Genomic DNA, 27,194 nt, shown 5'->3' on the forward strand with positions numbered 1-27,194 from the left:
GAGTTCCTTCAAATGCTTTCTTGGTGATTCCGTTGTTTTCTGTTCGAGCCACATGTCCAGCCCATTGCAGTTTCCTACTTTTTGATTTCTGGATGATAGTGGGTTGCTTCATTAACTGATAAATTTCATTTTTCTTTCGAATCCTCCATACACCATTCTCCAACACAGGTCCCCATATTTTTCTCATTACTTTTCTTTCGAAAACATTCAGTTTTTCTCTTTCATTCTTTATAAGCGTCCAGCTTTCTGAACCGTACAGTACTATGCGATAGATGATAGTGTTGTATATCTTCATCTTTGTGGTGATCGACAAGCTTTACTTTTGAGTGGGTTGCTTAGTGAGTACAGACATCTTGACCCTGAGGTTATTCTTTCATTTATATCCATTGTTATGATATTTTTACTGCTGAAACGTGATCCAAGGTATTTAAACTATAGAACCTTTATGAATTTAGAAAGCTGGTCAGTTTCAAAGTAAGGATTTGGGTTTATGACTCATTTCCATATATTCGGTTTTCTCTTGGTTAATCAAAATCCCCATTTTGCTGGCACTGTGCCTGAGAGATCTGTACATTTCTTTCAGTTCTTCTTCAGTTTCACTCAGCAACGCTATATCATTTGCATAAGCTAGGAGTTTTACTTCACTGTGTTCGAATCGGAGACCATTGCATGGATGTAAATTACTCTCCCTAACAACTTTTTCTAATGCAAGGTTGAAGAAGACACATGAAAGAGCGTCTCCCAATTGTAAGCCTGTTTTAATTGGTTAGGTGGGGATATGGATCCTCTGAACTTCACTGCTGCCTGGGAGCCATCCATGCACAGTTGTATCATCCTAATGATTTTACTGGGTGCACTACATTCTCGTAATGTGTTGTAGAGGCTACTTCCGTGGATGCTGTCGTAGGCTCGCTGGAAGTCAATGAAGAGACAGTGGATGTTATTGTTAAATTCCCAGTATTTCTCAAAGATCTGCCGTATAGTATACAAATTATCAGTTATGGGACGGTTTGTTCGAAATCGAGGCTGGTAATCTTGAATAATGTTTTCTACGTAAGGTTCAAGTTTTTCCAGAATGATAATTGAGAGGATTTTGTATGTTATGTTCAGCAAACTGATTCCTCTGTAATTTCTACATTCCATTCTGTTTCCTTTCTCGTGTATCGGACAAATTATTGCTGTTTTCCAATCTTCCGGCAGTGTTTCAGTTTCCCACATCATTGTGATATTATAAATGTCTTTGTGTAGTTTGCTTCAGCCATTTTTAAAATCTCTGCTGATATCTGGTCCTCGCCTGCTGCCTTGTTGTTTTTGAGCCTTTGAATGGTGTGGATCAATTCCTGTTCTGTGATTCTAAATTCGGCATTATTAATGCTGTCACTCTCAGACATTGCGTAATTGAGGGTTATGTGCGGATCAGTGAAATTTAACATTTCTGAGAAATACTCTTTCCATCTTTCTAGGATATCTTCCAGCTGCGTTAGCATATTTTGATTTTTATCTTTTATGAATAGATTTTCATTTTGATAACCTCTCTTACTTTTCTTTGTATACTGAAACAACTTCTTTGAGTTTCCATTCCTGCTTTCCACTTCTATAGATTCTAGTTCTCCAGTTAGATATTTCCTTTTTTCTGTTCGTAGAACTCATGTTGTTTCTCTTCTAACCGCCTTCAAGTTCTCTCTCCTGTCCTCACTCTCATCATGCAGCCACAGCTTCTTTCCTCCTTTCTACTTCTCTCTGACACTTTTCGTTGAACCATTTCTGTTTCTTCGTTTTCTTTTTCTTGCCCAGTGTTTTTTCTGCTGCATCTGTTACTACAGTCTTTATTCTTTCCCAAGACTTCTCGACACTATTTTCCTCCTCAGCTTCCTGCAATGCTGTAAATCGGTTATTTATTTCAATCAAATAGGCTTCTTTAACAGACTGTTCCTTCAGTCGTTCGATGTCTAAATTAGATTTTGGTGTGGCTTTTGGTTGTTGATTCCAAATCATCTTGATTTTCATCTTTCCCCCCACTAGGATATGATCTGAGCCGATTTCAGCTCCTCAGTAGGCTCTGACATCTCTTATAAATGAAGTGAAATGTTGATTTGTCATAACATGATCAATCTGATTTACTGTTTCCCCATCTGGAGAGCACCACGTACATTTGTGTATATCTTTGAGAGGGAACATCGTCGAGCAAATTCTCATATTCTATGACAGTGCAAAGTTGATCATATTTAATCCATTTTCGTTTGTGGTCGAGTGCTTGCTATGTTTTCCTATTGTGGGGATGAATATATCCTCTTTAGGTACCTATTTTTCCATTAAAATCCCCTAAGATAACTCTCATGTTTCTTGTTGGAAAACTTTCGGTTACTCTCTCTGATTCTTCATAGTATTAATCTTTCTCATCCTCAGTTGAATCTTCAGTCTGTGCATGGACATTTATGAATGTTATATCGTACCACTGGTGTTTGATTGTTATGTAAGACATTCTTTCGTTGATGGGATGGAATTCCTTAACCCGATTAACAATCCTGTTCTTAAAAGCAAAACCAATACCAAATTCATGATGTTTTTCATCTCTCCCATAAAAAATGACACAATTATCCTCCGTGTGTATCCCTTCTCCAAGTCACTTAACTTCCTGCAGAGCTACAATGTCTGTCTTGTATGTTTTTAGATCAGATATCAAAGTCGCTGCCGCATCTGGTTTATTAAGACTACTGGCGTTCCATGTCCCAAATGTGAAGCAGTGTGTCTTGTTTCCATTTCGCGAATTCCTGTTCCATAGCCTTTGTCCGTTTCCTTTGAATCCATTATCCGAGGCATATCGTTGATGTGAAGCAGTAGGTATAGAATCCCCCGCCGCTGTACGAGTGCTTCGTAGGTTAAGCTTGTTGATGGGATTGCCACCTCACAGCTTACAAGGTCGCTGTGTAATATTTTGGATTACCATTTCCTAGGCAGATTGCCTTTCCCAGGCTCTAAGCTCTGCCTGTCCCGTAGAGATGCCTTCTGCCTCTTCTACAATCGGAGTGCTATAAAAACATTATCTTCCGGCATCCGAGACGTTGACTTCCTCTTCACTGGTTTTGGACCACCCCGGGTATTCTATTCCCCCGGTACCCACCATATCTGGAGAGCATTCCCCTATCTGCCACCTGGGGAGGCGCCCGCTGGGGGACCAGTAACCCCTCACGTGTCTTATGGTGCAATATTTTGAATGGGGTGGTATTATACTATTTTTGTTCTATTGTATGACTACGTAAGAGTGATAAGTCACAACGGCAACCAGTCGACACATTAGTCTGTTTGCATTCCATATTTAAGCTTTCGCTGAGAAACTGAATCAAGCGTATGTCACTATACGGCGATAATTGTAAATTTCGAGTCCACCCCGTAGCTGACTGGTCAGCGCGGCGGACTGTCACGCCAAGGTTGAAAAAAAAGGGCTCTGAGCACTATGGGACTTAACTTCTGAGGTCATCAGTCCCCTACAACTTATAACTACTTAAACCTAACTAACCTAAGCACATCGTACACATCCATGCCCGAAGCAGGATTCGAAACTGCGACCGTAGCAGTCGCGCGGTTCCAGACTGTAACGCCTAGAACCGCTCGGTCACTTCGGCTGGCGTCACTCCAAGGGGCCCGGATTTGATTTTCGGCTGGGGCAGGAGAGTTTCTCCGCTCAGGGTCTGGGTGTTGTGTTGTCATCATCATCATTTAATCCCCATCTCCGACGCGCAGGTCGCCCAATATGGCGTCGAATGCAATAAGTACTTGCCCTCGGCGGCCGAACTTCCACGAATGGGGGACTCCCGGCCCACAATGCCGTACGCTCATTTCCATTTCCATGTAAATTTCGACACACTAGTAATGACTACAGCTCATTATATGTAATTTTTGTACCAGGTTATTATTACCTTAATGTGGTCATTATCCCGTTACGCAAATTGTACTTCGCAATAGAGATGTCAGAATTAAATCGTATAGTGTTTTACACGTTGTTTGAGAACTTGATTGCTATCTTAAAGAATCTGACACGTGTGATTCCCTATCGCAGTCCGGGCTACTCCTTTTGTACACTGTGCAAGCCACACCTGGTTTCCGACACCTGTGGAAGAGGTTTTGTCTAATTTGGGGCTATAGAACAATATTTCCATAATTCTTGTAAATGAAGCTTTCTTCAAATTATCTACAGCTATAGATACTTGGAGAAAAATCTTTCCTTGTGCTAACAGCTGTGGAGTTTTATTTAGTCTCTACAACTTTCAGTATTGGCAATGATCTTCGCAAGAGGTACTGCAAGATACAAGACAACATAACACAAGTATTCTTACAACATGACAGTAGAAACAAAAACATAACGTAAGTCAACTGGTCTAAAATATGCCTCTGCTAAATAAGGAAGCGTCAAGTACAGAATGTGACTAATTATGACAATAAATGTTTCCGTGAATTTCCACTAATTATTTGGTTAGCAAATAATTGGAAAGCTCTGTCTTATATGCATCTAATGAATACGTCAGTTCAGACTAATAATTTCAGGGTGCACCACAATTATTTGTATTACACAAGACTGCCCTTCACGTAGCTATTTTCCTTTTCTTGTGAAATAATAGCTCATCTAGTAGTATTGTCGCAGGTTGTCCGAGATCTGAGTTTGTAGGTAGGTATAAATACCATATGGCAAATGTAGATAAATAACTGACATTCGTAAGGAAGTAACTTCTTGAATTACCAAGTCACAGAATGACAATGATGAGATAGTAGAAAAAAAGGGGCTGTTGTTGGCGGAAAAATGTTTGAATATAAAATTTCGAAGCTGAAATAATTTTTGTGTGTAGCAGTTATTGTTATGTATGGCCTACATAGATTTCGTTGAAAAATATGACACTCGCTAATACTTACGCTGCTACTTAGATTACAAGTAAAATTTGATACTATCACGATGTACTCCAGCACACTAGAAGATAACTGTATACTATTTTTAAGTAAGGTTAAGTATCCTCGTGTAGTATAATCTTCCGCACAACCTTTTTATTTTAATTTAATGACACTTTTCTTAGTAAATATTCTTCCAAACTGAAAAAAATATTTTTAGTGCACGATGCTGCATAACATAGTAAACACCCAATACATTTGGAGAATTTGAGTACTATAGATTCCTTCAGTTAGTGAAAGGAAAACACGTGAATTGAGGGCTTATTTAGTTTTGCATGCAACTGTGACATATATTTGGGACAGTACTCTTCTCACCATTACTATCAGACGCCATCTTAACTTGAATGTTTATTGCATGTGTGGTCAAACAATAATATCTGAAACACGAAGCTATAGTCTGATATTCTTTGACGTACACGTAATGTCTACTTCTTTCGGTATTGCAATTTTATCTTTGAACTTTAGTGCGCACTGTATACTACGCATCGATGGACTACTTTTTCCTGTTAAGATTAAGTGTGTGCATGCTACCCAAGCTTCGATAGTGTAAATCTACTACAGTGTGAAGTCTCTGACACAAAAGTGGTGATAATTAGTCACATTTTATAGTTTATGTTGCCGTATTTGGTAGAGATGTATTTTTGAGCGGTTGATGTACATTATATAAGCACGAGTATAACGTTGCTTCTAATCTTTTTATCTGCTTTCATGTTAGTGTCTGTTGCTTTTCTGTAGTAAATTGTAGATATGTTTTGCTAAAACCGGCTGGAGGTGGTGTAGCGAACGTTTTCAGTGTATCTTTTTCAAAATAGTACTCAAAACTAGCCGCGCGGGATTAGGCGAGCGGTCTCAGGCGCTGCAGTCATGGTCTGTGCGGTTGGTCCTGGTGGAGGTTCGAGTCCTCCCTCGGGCATGGGTGTGTGTGTTTGTCCTTAGGATAATTTAGGTTAAGTAGTGTGTAAGCTTAGGGACTGATGACCTTAGCAGTTAAGTCCCATAAGATTTCACATACACACACACACACACACACACACACACACACGAAACTAGAAGTCTCTCTGAATAGCGTTCGCTTGATACAGGACATTCGTTAACAGTATAGTAGTGACAATTTTAATAGTGCATTTGGTGTCATATCAGAGCCGGCCACCCTTATTTAGACTGATTTAGCGGTGTGGCACTTCCGATGATTGATCTGGATCCGGCAACAAATGTTTCCCAGTAAATCTGGCGGAGCTGCACGTCGCATAATTTCTCACGCGCCGCAAAGCGCTAAAAATGTGTGGGTCAGTTTGAGGCCACTGGAGGTGTGATGACGAGGCGAAAGGAGCAGTTCGAATACTTTACCTGAACTGTTGCAAACTGCACCTTTATCAGCGCAAAAGGAACTTCATATACAACGGAGTTCCTCCTTGTCTCAGCCGCATTGCAAATTGCTCGATGCTGGAACTGGAATTCTCAGGAGGTACGACGAATTTGTTAATACTGACAGAAGTAACAAACACAGTCGTGCACTTTGCGTTTTAGTTTATTGCGGGACACCTGTGGAAGGGAATGGTTCAGAGTCCAAGTTGTACGAGAGCCGCCACGACCCCCTGGAATCCGGCGTTGAAGTCGAGCGCGACCTCGTTGTGCTGGTAGTCGGTGCGGTTGTCGTAGTAGGCGTCGTAGGCATCCGGCCCACCAACCAGACCGCCATAGAGCACTTGCGGGTTGGGATCCGGCGTGCTAAACTGCGTCCAGTCGCACGTCGCGGGCGCGTCGGGGCACGACCTGTCGATACAGAACAGCAGGAAGCTGTACCTAGAGTACAGTAGGCGGTTTCGGAGACTTGGTCAGAGATGTACATTTAAGACACGTGTGGTGTTCGTACTGTAATGTCTTCAGTACACACACCATCAGATTATTTGACTTGTCGCTCTAACGAAGTAGGCGAGTGTCAGCAATATGTCTCGTGGTCTCATCGTGGCGCGTTTATCTTCTGCCGTTAGGTCAGACGATAGGAATTCCACTTGCACACGTAGAGTAGCAGACTGACGGTGACCAACTTTAAACAGAACTTGATTAAGTTTCACACACATTTATTAAAAATAGTAACAAGCATAAAAATTACTTAACTTGGATATGGATGCTATTTACAATTGACAATCTGAAGTTCCTTTGGTATTGGTACGTTAATCTTATTCCCGCATATATCTCTGATACTTGACAAAAGTGTCTATACATTTATCTTCATGGCTATGTACAGGAGTATGGTAATCTTATTAGGCGCAGACTGAAACTTGACTATAGACTGGTACAGACAAATGTAGACTCACTAATCGGAGGTCTGTACACTCGTTATAATACCTCGCGCGTTCATGTATGTGATCTGCGAGGAGAAAAGGTTCTACGTTAGCAGCAATCTCATTGGCTGCGTTACATATTAATACGTGGATCAGCAGAAGCAGAATTTGGTCGGTCTCTATGGTAGCGCCATCTCATAGTGCGGAGATGGACGAGCGCTGCGCCTGCGCTGTTGTGTTTATCGGAGCGCGCTCTAGTGGGACAGTCGTGCACGCTCTGACTACGTGGAACTATGTGCACAACAACACGAAGCCCCAATATTTTAATGCAGTGCTACACATTTTCACCACTTTTTTGTGACTAAATGCCACAGAAAGGGACAGGAAAATGAGGGTGAGAAACATTACCCATTCACGCATCAAGATGCCTTGTAACTTACCATGCGAACATACGAGGGTCACTCCAAAAGAAATGCACACTATTTTTGTAAAAATACAGTTTTTATTCTGCATGGGTGAAAGTTTTACAGTGTGTAGATACATCCTTCCTGCTTGTTTTCAAACTTAGATCAACCTGTTCCCGTGTGTTGCGCCGTCACAGCAAGTCTTCAACATGGCTGCTACACTTGACGTTCGTCAAAGCAACGTGCTGTCATAGAATTACCGTGCTGTGCAAACGAGACAGTGGGGAACATCCACAAGAGGTTGAAAAAGCTGTATGAAGATGCTGCTGTCGATCGCAGCACAGTTGGTTGGTGGGCAAGCAGGTTACGTGATGAAAGCAGGCACGGCAATATTGAGGATTTGTCCTCGCAGCGGCAGGCCTCGTGCTGCACACACCCCAGACAATGTGCCGAGAGTTAACGGATTGGTGACTGCTGACAGACGCATCACAGTGAACGAATTGTCACGCTACGTTGGGATAGGGGAAGGAAGCGTTTGCGGAATACTGAAAGTGTTGGCGTTAAAAAAGGTTTGTGCCAGGTGGGTTCCCAGGATGTTGACAGTGGCTCACAAAGAAACAAGAAAAACGGTATACAGCGAACTTTTGGAACAATACGAGAATGGTGGAGATGAATTTCTTGGAAGAATTGTGACAGGTGATGAAACATGGCTCCATCATTTTTCACCAGAGGCAACCAATGGAGTGGCATCATGCAAATTCACCCAAGGAAAAAAATTCAAAACCATGCCTTCTGCTGGAAAAGTTATGGCTACGGTGTTTTTCGATTCCGAAGGACTCTTGCTTGTGGACATCATGCCAAGTGGAACCACCATAAACTCTGATGCAAATGTGACGACACTGGAGAAACTTCAAGCTCTACTGAGTCGTGTTGGACTATATTGGCAAAAGCAGGATGTTTTGCTGTAGCACGACAATGCACGGCCACATGTCAGTCAAAAAACCATGCAAGCGATCACTAAACTCGGATGGACAACACTGAAACACGCGCCTTACTGTTCTGACCTGGCTCCATGTGACTATCATCTCTTTGGGGAACAGAAAGACTCTCTTCGTGGAACAAGATTTGAACATGATGACTCCCTTGTGCACGCTGCCAAACAGTGGCCCCAACAGGTTGGTCCAGAATTTTACCGTGGAGGTATTCAGGCGCTGGTTCCAAGATGGCGTAAGGCAGTTGAAAGGGATGGAAATTATGTGGAGAAATGAAAATATTGTTCCTGAAAGATGTATCTACACACTGTAAGACTTTCAAACATGTAGAATAAAAGATGGATTTAAACAAAATAGTGTGCATTTCTTTTGGAGTGACCCTTGTAAGTAGATCACTGGCTATGCGTCTTTACATTTGCAACGGAAAACTGAAAGTGCTGGTAATGTGGTAGCAGTAAGGCGGCAAAGACTGAGCGCATCCCCTGCATTACCCGCCTTCCTTCTTGCACACCACTATAGCTGCCCGACTACTCACGCGGCGCGGTGGTGCGCCCTGAGCGGCGGGTTCTCGCCGAAGCCGACCAGATAGCTGCGACCCGTGTCCCCCAGGATGTAGCCGATCTGCTCCTTGGCCAGCGCCTGGTTCTCCTCCGTGTTGATGCCCAGTGCAGCTGCCTGCGAAGAACAAAAATGTTCAAATGTATGTGAAAGCTTATAGGACTTAACTTCCAAGGTCGTCAGTCCCTAAGCTTACACACTACTTAACCTAAATTATCCTAAGGACAAACACACACACCCTTGCCCGAGGGAGGACTCGAACCTCCACCGGGACCAGCCACACAGTCCATGACTGCAGCGCCTGAGACCGCTCGGCTAATACCGCGCGGCCTGCGAAGATGCAGAGGAGAATCGTCTCTGTGGTCAGTCCTGCATTAGTAATCTAATTCGTGTAGTTCTGTTTCCGTTACGCACACTTTGCAAACTTCTTTATGAGATGACGCATTTATTACATTAGGGAACATTAAAAACTAATACATTTATTACTTAAAGAAATGCATCTAAGAGCAGCAATATCAGATAGATAGATATTCAGCGATCACAGGTCCTGCAGACCACGCGCTGCTTCCACAAACTGTCTCCATTCCTTCCTGTTTTGTGCCCGGTTCCACCAGGGCTCTTCTATTCCCAGGGTTGCTAGGTCCTTCGCCAGGTCGTCCATCCAGTGCTGAGTTGGTCGTCCAATGCGGCGTGTGGTGTTTGGTTTCCCCGCTAGTGCCATCTTCGCCTGTCTTCCATCTGGCGTACGGGCTACATGGCCCACCCATTGTATTCTTTTGCTCTTTATCTTCAGTAGAATAGTTGGTTGTCGCATCAGAAGGTACATTTCCTCGATTTTGCTCCTCCTCCATTCTCCATTATCTAAAACTGGTCCCCATATCTTCCTCATTACACTTCTTTCAAATATTAATAGTTTTTCCCTTTCTCGCTTAGTCACGCTCCATGTTTCTGAACCTGCTGGGCATATCACTGTGCTGGAGATTTTCGTCTTAGTGTTCACTGAGATCGATTTAGAGCCAAGCGTCTCATTGAGGGTATGCATATATTTCGTTCCCACAGCTATTCTTTCCTTGATGTCCTTGTTATGTTATTGTCCGTGGTAAACCACGATCCCAAGTATTTGAACTAGTCTGCTCTCTTGAACCTCTTGCCATCTATCTCAACAAATTCTATCTGCTCTTGTCTTATTCCTAATTGCGTCAACTCTGTTTTGTCATGATTCACTTTGGGCATATTATAGCCAATTTCTATTCTTCTGGCAGTGTCTCCCTCTCCCATATCAATCGATGGTTATTTCACTTGCAGGAAAGGAACTAATTTACATCACAACTTCTTCAACTCCCAAACATTTACCTAATTTTCACTATGGCTATTTTTTTTAAATAATGTATTCCTAAAAAATTAATATCTTCGCATCATACGCTACGATTAAATGGAAGGGAATAATATGCCCTGTGTATCAATACTTATTTCAAGGTGACTGTCCTACGTGTTACTTTACTTGAGTGAAATGGAATACTGACTGATTGAAAGCCTCCTACTTCCTTACTTGAAGTAAGCTGAGTAAACAACTGGAAAAGAGCCACCGTGGTACAACAACCGAGTTAGAAAACTGCTGCGGAAGCAAAGGGTACTTCACAGCAAACATAAACATAGCCAAAGCCTTGCAGACAAACAAAAATTACGCGAAGCGAAATGTAGTGTGAGGAGGGCTATGCGAGAGGCGTTCAATGAATTCGAAAGTAAAGTTCTATGTACTGACTTGGCAGAAAATCCTAAGAAATTTTGCTCTTATGTCAAAGCGGTAGGTGGATCAAAACAAAATGTCCAGACACTCTGTGAACAAATTGGTACTGAAACAGAGGATGACAGACTAAAGGCCGAAATACTAAATGTCTTTTTCCAAAGTTGTTTCACAGAGGAAGATTGCACTGTAGTTCCTTCTCTAGATTGTCGCACAGATGACAAAATGGTAGATATCGAAATAGACGACAGAGGGATAGAGAAACAATTAAAATCGCTCAAAAGAGGAAAGGCCTCTGGACCTGATGGGATACCAGTTCAATTTTACACAGAGTACGCGAAGGAACTTGCCCCCCTTCTTGCAGCGGTGTATCGTAGGTCTCTAGAAGAGCGTAGCGTTCCAAAGGATTGGAAAAGGGCACAGGTCATCCCCGTTTTCAAGAAGGGACGTCGAGCAGATGTGCAGAACTATAGACCTATATCTCTAACGTCGATCAGTTGTAGAATTTTGGAACACGTATTGTGTTCGAGTATAATGACTTTTCTGGAGACAAGAAATCTACTCTGTAGGAATCAGCATGGGTTTCGAAAAAGACGGTCATGTGAAACCCAGCTCGCGCTATTCGTCCACGAGACCCAGAGGGCCATAGACACGGGTTCACAGGTAGATGCCGTGTTTCTTGACTTCCGCAAGGCGTTCGATACAGGTCCCCACAGTTGTTTAATGAACAAAGTAAGAGCATATGGACTATCAGACCAATTGTGTGATTGGATTGAGGAGTTCCTAGATAACAGGACGCAGCATGGCATTCTCAATGGAGAGAAGTCTTCCGAAGTAAGAGTGATTTCAGGTGTGCCGCAGGGGAGTGTCATAGGACCGTTGCTATACACAATATACATAAATGACCTTGTGGATGACATCGGAAGTTCACTGAGGCTTTTTGCAGATGATGCTGTGGTGTATCGAGAGGTTGTAACAATGGAAAATTGTACTGAAATGCAGGAGGATCTGCAGCGAATTGACGCATGGTGCAGGGAATGGCAATTGAATCTCAATGTAGACAAGTGTAATGTGCTGCGAATACACAGAAAGATAGATCCTTAATCATTTAGCTACAAAATAGCAGGTCAGCAACTGGAAGCAGTTAATACCATAAATTATCTGGGAGTACGCATTAGGAGTGATTTAAAATGGAATGATCATATAATGTTGATCGTCGGTAAAGCAGACGCCAGACTGTGATTCATTGGAAGAATCCTAAGGAAATGCAATCCGAAAACAAAGGAAGTAGGTTACAGTACGCTTGTTCGCCCACTGCTTGAATACTGCTCAGCAGTGTGGGATCCGTACCAGATAGGGTTGATAGAAGATATAGAGAAGATCCAACGGAGAGCAGCGCGCTTCGTTACAGGATCATTTAGTAATCGCGAAAGCGTTACGGAGATGATAGATAAACTCCAGTGGAAGACTCTGCAGGAGAGATGCTCAGTAGCTCGGTACGGGCTTTTGTCAAAGTTTCGAGAACATACCTTCACCGAAGAGTCAAGCAGTATATTGCTCCCTCCTACGTATATCTCGCGAGGAGACCATGAGGATAAAATCAGAGAGATTAGAGCCCACACAGAGGCATACCGACAATCCTTCTTTCCACGAACAATACGAGACTGGAATAGAAGGAAGAACCGATAGAGGTACTCAAGGTACCCTCCGCCACACACCGTCAGGTGGCTGCTGAGTATGGATGTAGATGTAGATGTAGAATGACGGAAGAGAAAATGAGCACAAAATATTACCTCTTTTATACAACTTTTTTTTCCATGAAAGAAAAGTTAAAGTGATCTGACTTATTTGATTAATGAAGCAGGAAAGACCATAGCGCAACGAGTAATTTAATGAAAAAGGGATTAGAACATGTATTTACATGACTGCAACATTACGATCAGTACATTCCAGTCTCCTAATACGACCTGCAAGTACATTTGTTACCTTTGCAACAGAGGATGTAAAACGTCACTTTGTGTGGTCTAACACCTATTCACAATTAACATCAAGATTAGCAGGAATACTCGAACTTCTCTGCAACATACTTGCTGTAAAATGCATGCAAAGAATTTGAAAATACTTCTCCGGATAGCTTACCCGAAAAACGATTCTGCTGAAAGCAGAAAGTGACTGGTGAAAGGCTCTAGTTTCAACCAATTCATTTAACCTTGATCAGAAAGACAGTACATTTATAAAGCTGAAAACGCTGCGAATGAAATATTATGTCAGGGAGTGCATAGAAGCCACAATCACCGTAAACGTCTCTCGGTTGCAACGTGGAAAATGGTCATCGAATTGAAACATCAGAGTCATCGAAATAAGGCAGACAGAGTCCCCGTAATGCATCTGATCCCAACGCTCCAGGAAACACAAGTATTCTCTGTCTGGCCGTTTACTCGAGCATGCTGCTGAAACTGCCATAGTGACACCGGCTTGGCCAGCTTCTGCTCCAAGGTATAGTGTACAGATGTACCTCTGCTGTGCAGCCAAAAACTGTAACATTCGTGACAGTCTAAAACCATGCATAGTGCATCTTTGCGCCTCGCCAGCAGCTAATACCTCGCAGTAAAGATGAATTATTGCAATGTGGTTTCTTATTGGACGTCTTTCAAGGTGAACGATTGCTAAGTTGCATTACTATGCTTCTCTCCCAGGTGGATCAGGCCAGTACGTGATACGAAGGACTCGTGGCATCCACTGAAACGTCATGCAGTGCATTTTGCATGTCCACAACTTCACAGAATTGCTGGAAGCAATAGCATCAATGATGCGGTGGTTGGCCATCACTTATGCACATGCCCCAAGACTTGAGCCACCTCCCAGCAGGAGCTAGAGAGTGTCACATCAGCTCTCTTAGCAAAAGTTGATCATCTCTCTCTGTCGCTTCTCTAACATTCTCAAATATTGGCCCTGAGCTAGTTCTTACATTTTATTGGCCACTTTAGGTTCCTTGCTTCACTGAAAATACATCGTAAAATCATTTGTTGATCCTTCATGACATCCCAAGCTAAAAGAAAACATACTTGATGAAATTATTCGGCCTGAATGACTTCTAAAATAGTGCTTAGTTTCCCGATGCCCGAGATTCCTAGAAGGTATCGTGCACTCTTATATTCACTGTGCATTTTTACTGCAGACGTAGTGACCAGGCAAACAGCGTCTTTTCTGCCTGTACAGTGGAATGGGTCTCGACTGGACTGTCGTTGTCTGTTTACATGAGTTATCTCCTTATGTTTCCAGATCGCTCTTGTGCAGTCGCAAGACAATACACGGTATAGATCACGGTGTGCACCAATAAGAGATCAATAAATCTTCTAACGGCATTTGTTGCGGTTATTTATTTATTCCAATAATACAATGTGTCTGGATGGTATAGGTACAAACGATAGGGGCAAGTCAGTGGTAATGAAACAATAACATAACCTTTAAAAGAAAGTCTGGAATCCAATGTTCACACCAACATGACGCATGCACAACTCCAGTCACACCAGTGTCACAACGCTGTTAATGTCCAAGGCTTCGTTTATTTTGAAACACAGCACGCATTTACAAAGCGATAAACTCTCGATGGATTTATCGTCCTTCTGGATGTTGAGGTGTTTCCGATCCACATGGCCGAAGCGTAGCCTTCATCATATTGGCAGTGTGAGGGCAGGCGTTATCGCGCAACTGGATGATCCTGTCCAACAGCACTCCGACAGCCCGAAAGCAAACGGAACAGCCAACTCCTTCCAGCCAAATAAATCCCAAATTCTTCACACAAGTTCCGGTAAGGTCGCGATGACCCCCTTCTTCGACTGCAGAGCCACTCTGTTTGGTTAGTTGCTCGAGCGAGGAATCAGAATCAATGTGCAACACTTCTAAGACACTTTGCAGAAACTGCAACGCGACATAAAATCAAAACGCCCACGAGTGGTGTCAGACGTATGATACCGTTGCACAACAATGCCCACCTGCACATTGCTAATCAGACGAAGGCTGCGCTTCAGCGATTTGGTCGGGAAACACTGCAATATCCTTTTGTTCAATACACATCTTTCTCTGTGTGATTTGGCGCTCTGAAGAAAGACACTCGTGGACGTCGGTTTCAGTCGGACGAGTAAGTGCGAGAGTGGTTGCGGCTGTGGATCCTTTAATATCCGACCGCTTTTTATAAAACTGGAATTGATCGTCTCGGCTCCCAGCGGGACAAATGTCTTAACACGCGCGGTGATTATTTTGAAAGGCGGATTTCGGTTTTCATTTGACTGTCCCTTATATGTTTATCAGGATTATCTACTTGTTTCATTGTCCACCACTCACCGTCTTAGTTTTTACCTGCAATAGTGAAATTACCTTTATATTACAGAAAGCAGACATGCCTTGCTCATATTATTGCAAATAGGGACTATTGACTGTAGATTCACCAGCTGCAACATATTCGCGTATACGAAGAGTGATCCAATAGTGTCAAATGTTTTTTATGCCAGTCTTTGATCAGAATATCAGTTCTTTTGACGATGACCGGTTTCATTCCGTAATGACCATCCTCAGATCTACAACATACAATTATATACACCTAGTGAGCAGTGTGTCGTTCAACACGATACAGCAATACGTATCACAATATACCATATACAACTTGGGAAATGTACAGATAAAATACGGTAAAATGTCGCTATACAGTAGCGACATCTAGGTAGGATGTAGGGAGATTTCTGGCAGCTACTGTACTTCAGTAGCTAGTTGCAATAATGACTGTGTGGACGATGTGGTCTATTCTACACCTTATTTTAGATCTATGTGACGATGCTGTGCTGATTAATGGTTCAAATGGCTCTGAGCACTATGGGACTTAACTTCTGAGGTCATTAGTCCCCTAGAACTTACAACTACTTAAACCTAACTAACCTAAGGACATCACACACATCCATGCCCGAGGCAGGATTCGAACCTGCGACCGTAGCGGTCACGCGGTTCCAGACTGCAGCACCTAGAACCGCTCGGCCACCCGGCCGGCGTGCTGATTATATTTATATATTTTGACGATGCCATTATGGCCTTATCACTTTAGGACATGGTGTAGAAAAGGTACGTTTTACCGTATATAATCTGTACATTTCCCTAGCTGTCTGTAGTATATTGTGATATGTATTGCTGTATTGTGTTGAAAGACACACGCTCACTTGGTGTATGTACTTGTATATTGTAGATCTGAGGATGATCACTACGGACTGAAACCGGTCATTGTCAGAAGAATTGATATTGTGATCAAAGACTAGAATAAAAACATTTGACTGACTGTAGAGTATAGTGCAGGAACTGTCTTCGTGGACTGTTGGCTCAGTCTTTCTTTTGTTGCGTAAAGACTTACAGTAGAGTTAAACAAGAACACACACCTTAGTTTATGTTAGTTCTGACATTAATGCCAAATGGAGAGAAAATAGAAGTGTACCAGTTTGCTAGTTCACTAACGGCTGCTCATGCAGATGACATTATCAACGGGTAACCAAAGAGAATGATAACGTATTGCTTAAGTATTCATGAATTCTTATCCCATGAAACGATAGTCATGTTAGTTCTGGACGAAGCTGTTCTACAGATTATTTCCAACAGACTTACCTTGAGACAGGTCAAAGCGACGTTGGCTGCTAGCCGGAGATTCCCCCAGTCGGAGAGGTAGAGTAGTCTCAGGGGAGTCCGCTGCTGCTGGTGCACCATGTACGTGCAGTGGTTAGTCAGCAGAGTGATGAACTGCTCGTCACCGGTTATGTCCGCCAGGAGCGCCTGCAGCCCAGGAAATTATGTTACCCACAAACCCATCGAAAAGCCTCCCAAATCTCCTGCTTCAATTTGACCGAAGAACATTAATCCTTCTGTTAACCCTTTCATTAACGATAAGCTCTTTTAAGTCTGTTGTAAAATTCTGATTCCCCTTCAGTTCTGTAAAATGTTTCTTAGAGTACCAGAACATTGTTCGACTTAGTGAAATCTTGAGACAATTATTATAATTCTTTTTTTAAGAAAAGAGTTATTCAGTCTTTCAACCCAGTCTTGATATTTTAGCCGTAAGATGATAATTTGCCATCCGTTCTTGTTGCTCGTATATACACAACTTGTTACGTAATTTGAGAATGGAGGTATGGTACTGTAATGAATGCTACTTGCAAATGTTCATCAGAGAAGAAACAGAGGAAATGGTCATCAAATACAGCTCAAGAGAACAACTTCCCAAAGCAGTCGAGGTCTAATTGTAAAGGGGCCTAATTGCACAGGTGATTTTCAAGCATTTTGAGAGATCCCTTCTTGGACCCTCTCATAGAAATAAACTCAGTTTGAGTAGAAAATGTAATGACAAACATAAAAGTAAACTGAGCTAGAACAGAAAACGTCAAGATAGCATTCGACTGTGCTGCATTACTTGTTACTTGTTACAGCATGATAATCGTGATGCATGAAATAAAATCCGGTGTGCAGTAAATGTATGACTCAAGCACACAAGTACTCGTATGAATCTGAATACGTCCATTACTTGAGTAAATTATCCGTTGGCTTATAATTATAAAGGCACCCTGGAGATTGACATTATTATCGAGATTTTATGTATTGCAATCAGTAAAATAAATTAATGTTTTATTCATTGGTTTGCTATTATTCCAAACAACTAAAGTAGAATCCCGTATTTATAATGAGAATCAAAATCAGAGAATTAATTATCAGAGAAAGAGAGAATGATAAATAAGGTAGAATCATTAGAAGGAGAAACCTTTTATGTACCCTCCACATGACCAGGAATCTTTCTACTTGTTCCATTAACAAAAATATTTTCACAAAACGAACCTTCCTCATAACAGGGCGTTTCAAATACGTACAGGAACCACTCAAGGTTTTCTACTGTTACTGAAATATTATCCCAAATCTATTTTTTTTTTCAACACTATCACCAATGACAATTTCGTCAAGTGAACTACTTTATTATCTGCGAATATTTCTAGGAATAGGCCCGCCTCCAGACGACGGCACACTATCTTGTCTAATTTCACATGATTCTCAGGGAATAGAGCTGCATATTTGCAAGAATTTCATGTTATGTCTTACGGTACCAGTACGTGATTCATTAAGAGCGAAATATTGTCGTAAGGCTGTGATGAATATTTACTGCATTTATAGAGGCTGGACAAAAATATGGAAACATCGACGAAAATGCCTGCTTGAACTTGAATGCAGATGCTGGCCAAACCTGAGGTTACCCTGTCGTATTTGACCAGGTACGGCAGCCGTGCAGTCTCCTCAGTACATTGTAAGTATCAGTTGTGGTCAGAACAGTGTTCTGTTCAGTCGTGATTGTATTATGCCGGAGGTAAGTGAATTCTAACGTGGGCAAATTATTGGTGTTTGTATGGTGCGTACTTTCGTAGAGAAGGTAGTCGAAGTGTTTTGTGTTTCAAGAGGCACCGTATCGCAGATCAAACCGCATACAGAAAACGGGTCAACATCCTCGGCTGCGTTACAACTCGGACGAAAATATGCGTTGAGTGACCGTGGCGCACGTTTGCTAAAGACGATTGTGACGAAAAATAAGATAACGACATAACTTCACCGTAGAACTGAATGCCACTCTTGCAGAAAATTTCAGCACAAAGAGAGCTCCATAAGCTTGAAATTGCAGGAAAACGGTGGTGCCGAAGCCATAAAACCTGTACTGTGGACCAATGGAAAGAAGTCATTTGGCGACGTGAGTCTTGTTTCGTACTGTTCCCAACTTCTGGTCCAGGTCATGTCTCAAGAGTGAAACACGACTGGGATTCTCCGATGATTTGAGCAGCCATATCTTGACATTCCATAGGTCTCATGGTTATTCTGCAAGACTGCATTACTGTCGAGGATAATTTGGCTGTTTTGGCTGTACCTCCCATGGTACAATGTTTGTTTCCTAATGATAGTGCTATGTTCGGACGACCGGGCCGCTGTTCACACAGATCACTTGGTCCAGGACGGGTTTTGTGAGCACCAGGATGAAATGTCACGCCTCCCCTGGCCACCAGTCACCAGACCCCAGTGTTACTGAGTCTTTGTCATCTACTTTGGAGAGAAAGTTGCGTAATCGCTACCTCCACAGTTACTTTAAATTGCCACTATTTTGCAGAAAGAATAGTATAAGATCCCCTTGAAAACCATAAAGAACCTGTATTTACCCATTCCGAGACGATTGTAATATGTCTCAAATGCCAGGTTTTCCCACAAGATATTACGCGTGGGAATGTGTTATGTTTGTGATGTTTCCATATTTTTGCTCCCCCCATTATGTACCGTATCTGACATGCCGTTCAATTGGAGATGGTTAACACCAGGTTTTCATGTAAGGTAATCCGATATAGCATCATCTTGAATATTAGCTTTACAATGTTCTTTAAAAAGATGGATTTTTATCCTCAGTATCATTAGTTTTAATATGACAATATGTTTTCCATGTACAGGTTAGCATCAGTAGGACGAATAAATGAGCTATGCATGTTCTTATTGAGTGTTCACTGTAGGGGACTGAGGGGTTCTTTTATAGTGCTTTTAGGTGACAGAAGAGGTGAGTTAAGTATCCCGAAATCGTTTGCTTGTGAGTTAGTAAATTTTCAATAAACACAACTGTATGCTCGGGCAAACTGAATAATCAGAATGGTACGACATTTAGTGAATTCCATAAACATTGTGCAATACTCGATTTTCCCCTTTTATATATTGTCACCGGTCAACTCTGCTGATGGATATCTTAAAGACGGGATGTTATCAAATTGAGACATTTCTTCCCTTTAGTAAAAACAACTACTGTATTTTACCTTCATCTTGAATGGCTTCCTAGTAGATCTTAGGATGCCTATTGGATGCTGCGACATTTCTAAGATATAACTTCGGTTTACTGTTCCAAATGGTTCAAATGGCTCTAAGCACTATGGGACTTAACATCAGAGGTCATCAGTCCCCTAGACTTAGAACTACTTAAACCTAAGGACATCACACACATCCATGCCCGAGGCAGGATTCGAAACTGCGACCGTAGCAGCAGCGCGGTTCCGGGCTGAAGCGCCTAGAACTGCTCGGTCACAGGATCGGCTACTGTTCCATGTTCGATCGCATCAGTCTTTCACAAACTTACCTTCACAGCATACATTAACCTACATCTTGCACTGATACTGGAAGAGATTGGCACACACGGCAAAGTAATGATTCAGTTACTGATCTGAGACCCCGATAACAGCTACGTATTTGAGACCATTCATATAAGATTGCCTCTTCGCTCTGAAACTTTGTTCTCTTTTCATGTCGTCATATAAGCTATATCTTTTATCCGTAAATTCCCAGAGAGCGTAGAGGAGAAGACTAACATCAAAGAGTTTTGTTATCTGTTCCAGGTGTTCTCTGTTAAAAATACAAAAAGCCTTTCATTAATGGTCTCTTTAAATTTCGCAGTACATTCGGGAGGTGTTCCTTAGATACCTGAATTGGTCTTGACGCTGCTTTTCAGAGCGCGCTCAAAAGTCTGGCTCCAATGTAACCTCTTATTATTTCATTACGGTACGGAAGAAAACGTCTTTCTTAAAGGAGATATAAGGTGAATGTTTCTCTCTCCTTTCTCTTTTCTTCTCTCACTTAACTGTAGTCCCCACTTTAAAGATATTTTGTTCCAATATATATCTCTGTATAACTATTCCTCACAATTTCGTCGATTATCGCTTCCCTTTTCTGTGTAATACGTCTTCTTTTGATAATTTCTTCGTTTTACTTTCTGTCTGTTATTGCTACGTTTCCAGTTCTTCATTGGCATTCACCGTTTTTTGTAAGTGCTGCAGATGTACAGTTTAGAAACGTCCACTCAGTTTAGCACAGCGCTGAGACATCAGTTCGCCTTACAATGGCGATAAAAATTTCCATGTACGATAATTTCTTGAATGAGCAAGCTTTTTCCCCGTCCCAGTCGTTCAACTTAAATCATTGTTACAGACATTGATTTCCTTGGAGAGGAAAACTGAATCCACTTTTCTTCCAAACCAACATTCACCTTTGATTTTCTTTTCAAATTGAATTCATCGATTCATTGCCTCTGCACTACGAGTAAGTTCAGAGGTTTTGGACGTTTCGTTTCTCGATTTTCCAACTACAGAGTTTTAATGTAGTAATAACTGTCTTAACGGAAGAACACTCGAGATTGCATTACTTTTTTATTTTTAATTTCGATAAACGCTTTCGGTTTATATGACCATCTTCAGACCGAAGGCTCTGATGAGTGAGGAACCGATACTCACAACAGTTCCGTGTTCCAACTCCTCACGTCACCTGAGCCTCTGGTCTGAAAACGGTGATATAGACCGAAACGGTTTACCGAAATTAAAAATAAATAATTTATTGAGATTTGGACTTTTTTGTTAAATCTATAATTTACGATCGCTCAGGTTTCTAAATAACTTTAAAATTTACAGTGATAACTGTCTAGAAGTTTTACCGATTTTCATTAAACTTTTTGTACATCTTTGTGACAGAAATCATGGGAACTTTATGTCTTCCGCCGTTAGAGTATGTTCCTCGGGTGTCGATGCTTCTTTAAAGTCCAACAATGACCCATATTGTCTGTCAAAAGTAATGGTGACTTAGAAGATTGCCGTCTGCCACGTACAAATGCTTTATAGGGAACAGTAGGTGCGTCTTACATGTGATCAGATATCGGTCGTGCCACAAATCTCATCCGACAATGAAAAGAACTCTGGCAACTATTAAAAATTAAGAATTCATGATTATCAATCATTTCTAGAAGAAAGGAAAATTTGGTAAAGGTGCACAGCGAAAATGGACACATGAGAAAGTACACGATAGCAAAAGCACTAACGTTCCGACAAACACAGGTCCGCAAATGAGCTTTTTCTAGGCATATTTGCTGGAACATCGTTAACAGCCACCTCTGAGGACGAAAGATGTATTTGAAATGTAACTCTTCGATTAAGTCCGTATCTAATGGTGATAAAACTGAATCCATTGTCTACCTTAATAAGGAATGCCTTATTAACTGATGACTTAACATGGTACAGTCAAGGGGGTTGGCGGAAGAAAGTGTTAACCCACAAGAGCGAATTTTGAGTACATTCGTGTTATATGTTTGTATAAATTCAAAGAAAAGTACATATATACAATAAGACAAAACAACTTGTATAGGAAACAGTGCCATATTAGTTATTAAAGTCCACTTTTGGCAAAGTAAATTCTAGGAGGAACCTAAGGGCCATCAGGGCTTCATTGTAATATTATAACTATGCAGTAAACCAGTTAATTCGGTAGACAAATGAATATTGTTAAATTATCGTCGATGCAAGAAGGGCTAAGAAGTTTTACGATGCATTTAAGTTTTGATGGCTGTATGCCACTCTCGCCATTCAGCGATAGGATATATTTGGAGCCTGCTCTTATATGGTACTTGGTCTGACCACACTCTCGAATTTCGTTAACTTTTTAGATGAATCATTTCAGATTATTTAATTTTAAGTGTTTTACAGCATCCACTAATGAATAAACAGCTATCTGTACATCCACCTATAATCACAGGTTGCCTGCTTCCTTCTCCTAACGAATCCAGTCAGCTACGAGAACTTCTTGTGCACAACATGAACGCCAGTTTCTCAGGAAACAGGTGGAAGGAAATCCTACGCCCGATTCGTTCTGATAGGGCAGGAATGTGTTAGCTTAAGTAGCGCAGTCTCGGTTGGGAAGACACAACTAGTTATACTATACGTCATTTTTATCAGTTGCTACAGACTCGTGGCCAAACTGAGAAACTCACTCTAAGGTTTGCTAGCGTGAGGGACCTTGCAAGAAACACATCTATTTTAAGATGTCTGCAGAGGAAGAAATCGTATACACAAAGATCACGGTATCTCACAGTCCATGGAATGTCATCGTTACATAAAATGACGTGCCTGCAAACAACTAGCGAACGGCTGCCATCAATTGTCTAGTATTATGGGACATGGCTTCGTCCTGTTGAAACAGCACGTTTTTCATGTTCTCGACGTAAAGAATGCTCCAAGCATATCAGTATACCGAGCGGATGTTAGGATGTTATATCACTGCAATGCCACACCTGCGTTCAAAGAAATAAGGGCCAAAGACACTATGACATGATACAGCGCACCATACTTTATCCCTGATGGTATGTAAAGGACATTCGAGAAACACACAAGGATTTTTCTCCACACAGTGACGAAAATTGTGATTGTTAACACATCCGTTTAGATCGAAGTTGGCTTCGTCTAACATCTGTATTATGTTAAAGACGCTGGTGTCCTAAATTCTCTATGACACAATGTCGTGGATTTAATTGCTGCGCGATGTGTATGTTACAGTGGCCGAACTTCAGTTCGTGTGGTATTATTTGTACGCTTTGTCGCCCACTCTCTGGTGTGCAGATGCATATTGCCGAACGGAGCGATGAAGGCTCCTTTCGATGGAAACTCTAGCAGCTGCAAAGTTCTCTGGTGAACGTACCGTTCGAACGCCACCTTGAGGTTCGTTTTCAGTCCTGGAACAGTTCCCTCAAACGATCCTGTTGGCAGAACATCCGCAAGTGAGCATTATGGCATAGGTTGAAAATACCGCTTCAGTTGTAAATTATTTTATTTTCACACGACCGGTTTCGGTCTGTTATAAGCCCATCATCAGGTGTCGTATCTGTGCTGTGGTCCCCGAGCGCCGCGTGTACAACGCGCGGTGCGCTGCCTATGAACGCAGAACAGGGGGGCCACAGCACAGCTACGACACCTGAGAATGCGCTTATTACAGTCCGCAACCGGTCGTGTGAAAATCAAGTAATTTACAACCGAAGCGGTATTTTCAACCTCTCCTGTAATGCTCAGCTGCGGATGTGCTGCCAACAGGATTGTTTCAGGGAACTGTTCCAGTGGTGGTGGTGGTGGTGGTGGTGGTTAGTGTTTAACGTCCCGTCGACAACGAGGTCATTAGAGACGGAGCGCAAGCTCGGGTTAGGGAAGGATTGGGAAGGAAATCGGCCGTGCCCTTTCAAAGGAACCATCACGGCATTTGCCTAAAACGATTTAGGCAAATCACGGAAAACCTAAATCAGGATGGCCGGAGATGGGATTGAACCGTCGTCCTCCCGAACTGTTCCAGGATTGAAAAGGAACCTCAAGGTTCATCGATTGGATGACATACAGCTATGACGTCCTAGCTGTTAATGCTGTGTAAATACTATTTACGCCGCAGTCACACTGCCATCCTGCTTGTGGAACGCTCACACAGCGATAGCACGTTCCGCAACACACCGACGCTGTATCATTACTAAATGGCAAAGGGTTCACAATAACCATCCACTGCTTCGTAACAATGTCGGGTCTATACTGTTGACAACAGTAACGTTCATAATTTCCCATTTCCCTTCGCCACGCTGTATATTTGTGTTAACTAGAACAAAATTTCATACTGAAGTCCGTGGCACAATTACACAGAATGTAATGGGCATAAATGCAGAGTTTTTACGTGCTACCTTAATATGTACACAGGCAACGGCCTTGCCGCAGTGGTTACACCGCTTCCCGTGAGATCACCGAAGTTAAGTGCTGTCGGGCGTGGTCGGCACTCGGATGGGTGACCATCCAGGCCGCCTTGCGCTGTTGCAATTTTTCAGGGTGCTCTTAACCTCGTGATGCCAATTGAGGAGCTACTCGACCGAATAGTAGCGGCTTCGGTCAAGAATACCATCATAACGACCGGGAGAGCGGTATGCTGGCTCCACGCCCCACCTATCCACATCCTCCACTGAGGATGACACGGCGGTTCGATGGTCCCGGTAGGTCACTCGTGGCCTGCAGACGGAGTGCTTTTAATATGTACACAGGTCAGTCGGTTGGCTTGTTTTTTCTCTGCATCGAACAGTCTTTCCATAGACTCATCACATATTCACTACCTGAAGTTTTCTGCATGGTCATAACTGCTCCACTAATTGGAGTACACTTCTCAGCCGGCCGAAGTGGCCGTGCGGTTAAAGGCGCTGCAGTCTGGAACCGCAAGACCGCTACGGTCGCAGGTTCGAATCCTGCCTCGGGCATGGATGTTTGTGATGTCCTTAGGTTAGCTAGGTTTAACTAGTTCTAAGTTCTAGGGGACTAATGACCTCAGCAGTTCAGTCCCATAGTTCTCAAAGCCATTTGAACCATTTTTACACTTCTCAGTATAGGCTAACCGCTTGGCAATCACGTGTCCACACTCCAACGCCTGACTTCCTGTCCAGGGGAAATAAGCATTAACAGCTTGCTCTTGCCATATGTACTTGGAGGTACTGTACAACCTAAAGCATACGATTTGTAATAGCTGTAATCATTATTCTGCAAATCACGCTAATACTGATGTAACGTTTTTCAGTACACCGTCCTCAGTCCCCAACAGAAATATCTGCTCTTACACCTGATTCGCACAGTATACAACGAAGAAATCTGCAGTAGCTTGGCACAGGCGAGAAAATATTCCTCAACTGGTATCAGGTACTGACGCGGAAACGAGGATGAAGTTCATGAAAGTGAGCAATTAATCGTCCGCAGCTCGTGCTCGTGCGGTAGCGTTCTCGCTTCCCACGCCCGGGTTCCCGGATTTGATTCCCGGCGGGGTCAGGGATTTTCTCTGCGTCGTGAAGGCTGGGTGATGTGTGACGTCCTTAGGTTAGTTAGGTTTAAGTAGTTCTAGGTTCTAGGGGACTGATGACCATAGATGTAAAGTCCCATAGTGCTCAGAGCCATTTGAACCTACTTTTTTTTGAGCAATTGGAGCATTGTGTTAAAGTGGAATGAGGACAATCTGAAAACAGGAATTATCGAAGAATGTTAAGAATTAACAGGTAAGGTACTACACGGAGAAATACTGAAAAGTAGAGTTGAGGAGAGAAGCATACGGAAGATTCTTACCAGTAGAAGGGACAAATGATAGGATCTAGAATGAAATTTTCACTCTAGAGCGGAGTGTGCGCTGATTTGAAACTTCCTGGCAGATATCCTTTCTTCGAGGAGTGCTAGTTCTGCAAGGTTCGCAGGAGAGCTTCTGTGAAGTTTGGAAGGTAGGAGACGAGGTACTGGCGGAATTGAAGTTGTGAGGACGGGCCGTGAGTCATGCTTGGGTAGCTCAGTTGGTAGAACGCTTGCCCGCGATAGGCAAAGGTCCCGAGTTCGAGTCTCGGTCCAGCACACAGTTTTAATCTGCCAGGAAGTTTCAAATGACAGGATAGTTGTTATTGCACCCAAGAAGGGTTTGAAGGAGCTGGACGGGGCAGCAGAGGAGAAAGAGTAGTAGTATCAAACAAAGACCATAGCACGTTAAACTAATGATAAAGGTTTTTTGATTATAGTGGCCACGTGGGAAGAAAAATTTTGGTACAACAGAAAAAAATAGAGCTCAACATTGAACCTGCCACATATACACGTTTAGATAAGGTATAACGACTATACGTTGAAAGACTACGTACTGTTCTCATTTGTGCCTGAGATGAAAAACAGTCGTCTGAAATTGTCCTATTGGTCGTAAGAGATTAGCATTTAGGAATTCTCCGACATTACCACAATGCCCATCGTCTTCTGGTCGTAGCTGAGGTTACTGGAGATGTACTGCAGCTGGAACTCTTCGAAGAGCTCTAGGGCCCTTTGCAGGTACGATTCGTCCCCAGTTGCTTTGTACACCCAAACGTAGCCCCACACCAGCTCATCTGTGTAGCCGGATGACCTGAAATGAGCACAACGGCTATAATGTAGCGCTTATGGTTTGGGAGAATCGATCCACTCAGTTTCCAGATAACATAGTACCGGTGAGATAATGAGAATTTAATAATGAACACACCATGGTATACACTTTAACCTTTCTGCCATTTGTCTTCAAGACCAGCAAGACCACAGCAAACTATCGACCACAGAATTGCTGTCACGCACTGCCTAGCTTCATCAGAAAATATGTGATATTGTCTTTAATACACCGAATTCTTATTCATAGGAGCACAAATTCCAGTCATATCATTCACACGTTATCCCTGGTTTATTTTAATCACTTGTGGCGATTGCTAATGCGGATTTTTCAATTAGGCCCAACCTTTTTAACACTGAGTTCGTACTTCTGGAAGTTAAATAAAATCCCTTTGGAGCTCTTCAAAACATGAAGCAGTCAAGAGGAGTTTTCTGAAAATAATCTACCCTCCTCTGTCGTGTTACGTAATGGTTATATATGC

General features: G+C 42.4%; 1 protein-coding gene across 1 annotated transcript in view; it reads right to left on the bottom strand.

Moving 5' to 3' along the window:
* Nucleotides 1-6,448: 6,448 nt before the first annotated feature.
* LOC126416238 (endoglucanase A-like) overlaps nucleotides 6,449-27,194 on the bottom strand; it is a 47,107-nt gene continuing 26,361 nt past the window's right edge. Inside the window, exons 5-8 of the mRNA XM_050083848.1 lie at nucleotides 26,536-26,698; nucleotides 16,565-16,729; nucleotides 9,155-9,294; nucleotides 6,449-6,711 (exon numbers count right to left, since the gene is read on the bottom strand). Coding sequence (XP_049939805.1) covers nucleotides 6,498-6,711; nucleotides 9,155-9,294; nucleotides 16,565-16,729; nucleotides 26,536-26,698 — 682 coding nt within the window. The 3' untranslated portion in view covers nucleotides 6,449-6,497. The remainder of the gene's footprint in view (nucleotides 6,712-9,154; nucleotides 9,295-16,564; nucleotides 16,730-26,535; nucleotides 26,699-27,194) is intronic.

Source organism: Schistocerca serialis, chromosome 8 (genome assembly GCF_023864345.2).
Source record: "Schistocerca serialis cubense isolate TAMUIC-IGC-003099 chromosome 8, iqSchSeri2.2, whole genome shotgun sequence".
NCBI lineage: Eukaryota > Metazoa > Arthropoda > Insecta > Orthoptera > Acrididae > Schistocerca > Schistocerca serialis.